Source organism: Hipposideros armiger, unplaced genomic scaffold, assembly GCF_001890085.2.
Source record: "Hipposideros armiger isolate ML-2016 unplaced genomic scaffold, ASM189008v1 scaffold_1411, whole genome shotgun sequence".
Taxonomy (NCBI): Eukaryota; Metazoa; Chordata; class Mammalia; order Chiroptera; family Hipposideridae; genus Hipposideros; species Hipposideros armiger.
In genome coordinates, this window is record NW_017732761.1 from 228911 (window position 1) to 233229 (window position 4319).

Here is a 4319-nt window from a genome sequence, read left to right on the forward strand (position 1 = left end):
AGCAGTTTGTGGGCCAAATGCGTTGTTCATGTTGCAAGTTGTCTTGCTGCTTTACGACCCAAGTTATTTTGAACTCGAATAAGAAAATTGCTTGAATTTGCTTTTTGTCTAAAATCATTTCCACATTCTAAAATACATATAAAATAAACAGCAAGTAATAAGTCATTAGCAAAATAACATAAATCAGGAAATGTATATTAAAATGATGTATAACAAAACCAATTTATTTAAGAATGTATTCCAATATCAAAGGCAGATTTCAACAATACAAAAACCACAATTACATTTGCACCAACCTAATAGTTGTATTATATTATATTAATGGTAGTGTTAGAAGTATTTTCCATAGTTATTTGGAGATAACATATCTCAATATGACAAAAAAAAAAAGTCAGTCCACTACTTTTTTATGTATGCCTAACAGAATGGCTAACATTCAAAACACTAACAACACCAAATGCTGACAAAGACATAGAGCAACAGGAGCTCTCATTCATGGCTGGTGGGCATGCAAAATGGTGCAGCCACTTTGGAAGACTTTTTGGTAGTTTCTTGCAAAGCTAAACATACTCTTACCATAAAACCCAGAAATTGTACTCCTTGGTATTTACCCAAATAAATTGAAAACTTACATAAGTGAATGAATAAACAAAGTGGGATATATCCATACAATGGAGTATTATTCAGTGATCAAAAGAAATGAGCTCTCCTGCCACAAATAGACATAGAAGAACCTTAAATGCATATCACTAAGTGAAAGAAACCAACCTGAAAAGTCTACATACTGTGTAGTTCCAACTATATTACATTCTGGAAAAGGTAAAACTATAGAGACAATAAAAAGATCAGTGGTTGACAGTGGTTAGTGTTGAGGGAGAAATGAACAGAGGGACAACAGGGGATTTTTAGGGCAGTGGAACAATATGATACCATATAGGTAGACACGTATTATACATTTGTTAAAACCCATAGACTGTACAACACAAAGAGTGAACCCTCATGTAAATTATGGACTTAGTTGATAATGACGCATCAACATGGGTTCATCAATTGAATGTTCCACACTAAATGCAAAATGTAAATAATAGGGGAATCGGAGAGAAGTGAGGTGGACTATGGGACTCTTGTACTTTATGCTCATTTTTCTGTAAAGCTAAAACTGCTCAAAGAAAATAAAGCCTACTAGTTAAAAAAAAAATTAAAAGTTACAGAGTAGAAGAGACTCAAACAGGGCAAAAGGGATGTAGATGACAACTAACAATATGAGGAAAGTAGCCAGACAAAGCTTTAATTTGGAAGGGACCCTTGTAGATATCTAGCCCATAATTCAGCACTTAGAAGGCATCATCTCTCCAACAACCAGCCCCTTTGGGAGTATTTGCAGTGACAGGAAATTCNAACAATTTAATAGGGAAAAGGAACTTGTTTTCCACATATGAGGAAGAAAAGAACCTTGGCCCTATCTCACCCTAAACACAAAAATTATTTTGAAATGATAGTAGCTATAAAAGCTAAAACTATAAAGCTACTAGAAAAAAGCATAGAATAATATCTTTGTAAACTTGGGAAAAGCAAATATTTTTCAGAGAAGACATAGAAAGCATTAACTACAAAAAAATGATATGTTTGATTTCATCAAAATTAAAACCTGTACTCATCAAAAGTCATAGTCAGGAAATAAATTAGCAAAGTTCCAGACAGGAAAGATATTTGCAATAGAAACATATTTGACAAAGGACTATACACAAAATATATAAAGGTCTTTTATAGCTCAGTAATAGGAGACAGATAACAATTTCAAAATGGACAAAAATTTGATCAGATACCAGTAAGCACATGCCCAACATCAATTATCAAGGAAATACAAATTAATACCATGAGGAGATACCATTATACAAGTATGTATATTAGAACAGTTGACATAAAAATGACCAACAGCCAAAATTCTCACACTTTACTGATCTGTAAAATGGTATACTTGCTTTTCACAAGGCTTAGCAAATTCTTAAAACTTAAACATACAACTACCCTATAACTCAGTAATTCCTCTCCTAGTTTTCCCAAGGGATTTGAAAATGTTTGTCCACACAAGCCTTGTTCACTGCAAATCTGTGAGATTTTCTTGGATGTAAATTATCTCAAATTTAAAATTGTCTTTTAAGTGAAAAAAAGGAACAGCTCTCCCTTGTAGAAAATCAGATGTGGAGCCATACTAGAAGGCGAAGAACAATGACCACTACATTCACTAAGTTATGGCATTATGGGATGGATAGCGTGAGGGTAAGGGGACATGAGGACATGATGTCACCTAGTTAGAAGGTGGCACTTCTAACAAAACATATGTAATGGTCTTCAATAAAATAAGAAAAACAGCCAACCAGAAAGAAAAATATATTTCCTTTAAACAAAATCAAGTTCACAATGGTCAGGAGCGCTGCCATAGACTTACTCGTCTTGTCACAATAGGATCCACGTCTTTAGGGTCATGATGGCTAAGGGTCATAAGATCAGCATTGAGGGTTCTGATGCGCTGTAAGCGAAGGCGGATATATCGTGCAGAGGTAAATTCCAACAACTTGGGGGAAAGATCATCAGCGCTTGATCTGCCATTGATTAGGGATGTATGAATCTAAAGATATCAAAATAAACATCAATTTAAGCATGTAAAAATATAGCCCTGGCTGTTTAACTTTGGGACATAATCTTTACTGAGACTACCTAAAATCAGATGAAGCAACTAGGTTCTTACAGAAACCTAACATTTGTTAACTACTTGTGAACACCATGAACACAAAATGTCTTCAATTACTTTGAAGTTATCCATTCCGGTGTCTCTGAGATTGCAGGAACCTTTTAAAAGGAGTACTTCTCCCAGTGTGGTGAAGGTATTTTAACATGCATCAATAGGCTGTGACTTCGCTGAAAAAAATTCTAGATGCCATGCATAGACTTGGGAGAATAAGAGAAAATGACAGAAAGCTTTGTAATACCCACTGATCTCAATGAATCTGGCTCTTGAAACAATGCAGGGTTTCTGCTGTGCAGAGCACTTGGGAGAGTTTTTGTAGTTTTGTCTCATCAAGCCAGGTGCTAGGAAAGGATGGCATGTTTTGGATTACACTCTGACTTTAATAAAGTGTGTACAGTCTGGGTGTGTTGAGTATGAGCTGGAATACTTCAAAAGCCATCTCCAATCCTCAACACTCCCAAAAAAGGAGAACATCACAGAGAAAATTGGGAACTATATCTTTTAGAGGCACTTTTGCGCTCTCTTTAATATTTCAACAAATGTTCTTGCCCTGGTGTTATGGGAAAGGTGCTACGAGGAAGGTCTGATAGAGCTGCTAAATTACAGCCAAGCGAAGACTGAGGGATCTCCTTGAATAGAAGAAATGAGCTGAAGTGTATCAGATATGAAATTAATCATCAGTCAACACCAGTCAATGATACATTAAATACAGCTAGATAGTTACATTAAAGGTCTTTGTAGTCTATACTAAGAATGATCCATTTTGCGTGTTTCGAGTTGGCTCTTGTGTTAGCTATCTTAACATTTGAGGTGTGTGTATGGCAGCGGGGGTGGGGGTCTGATGAAAAACAGACATCACTGCAGTGGGCACAGTACCTCTCCATGCTCCAGTGGCACCAGCCTAGAATAATACGAGGTACAGATCACTTCGTCATCAGCCCTGTAAGTGGGTGGCCCCTGTCTTGGGGTTATATTGTAACGAGTCAAACACTCCGTGTCACTAACTGCATAATACTGCCAGGGGCTGAACTTGGTGCCATCCATTGAGCGCTCCAAAATCCAGTTTCCAGGGCGAGGGGCATTAGCAGCTTTGATGATGATGTAAGCAACTTGAAAAACCTGAAACAAAGACACTGAAAACTCTCAGTCAAGGATCAGTGACAACTGCTCAAAAACCAAAGGGCCTCTTGAGAAAAAGACTGTTATACAATGATTGCCAATGTCCCTAATGGTTTTCAGAATGGCTGCTTATAAGTGTTAGTCAGAAATATGACTTGGGAATATTCTCCTGGTGGCATCTGTTTTCAAAGTAAATTCAAAAAGTACTCACAAACAAATCTGTATTATTATTAGCACTAGCATTAGTATTAGCATTAGTATTAGTATTACTATTAACATAAGTGCTTGCATTATTGTTTCCAATGTCTTTCTCCATCTGGATGATGAATGATAATATTAAGTTGATGCAAAAGTAATTGTGGTTTTGGACTGTGAATTTTAAATCATTAAAAGTAGGCTCAAACACATTTTTATTAATCAAAATAGGAACCATTACAATCAACACATTTTT

General features: G+C 36.1%; 1 protein-coding gene across 1 annotated transcript in view; it reads right to left on the reverse strand.

Moving 5' to 3' along the window:
* Window positions 1-3868, reverse strand: part of LAMA1 (laminin subunit alpha 1) — a gene marked incomplete at its 5' end in the record, with an annotated part of 126951 nt that extends 123083 nt beyond the window's left edge. The window contains 2 exons of the mRNA XM_019633794.1: window positions 2450-2629; window positions 3626-3868. Coding sequence (XP_019489339.1) covers window positions 2450-2629; window positions 3626-3868 — 423 coding nt within the window. The remainder of the gene's footprint in view (window positions 1-2449; window positions 2630-3625) is intronic.
* Between the last annotated feature and the right edge of the window lie 451 nt (window positions 3869-4319).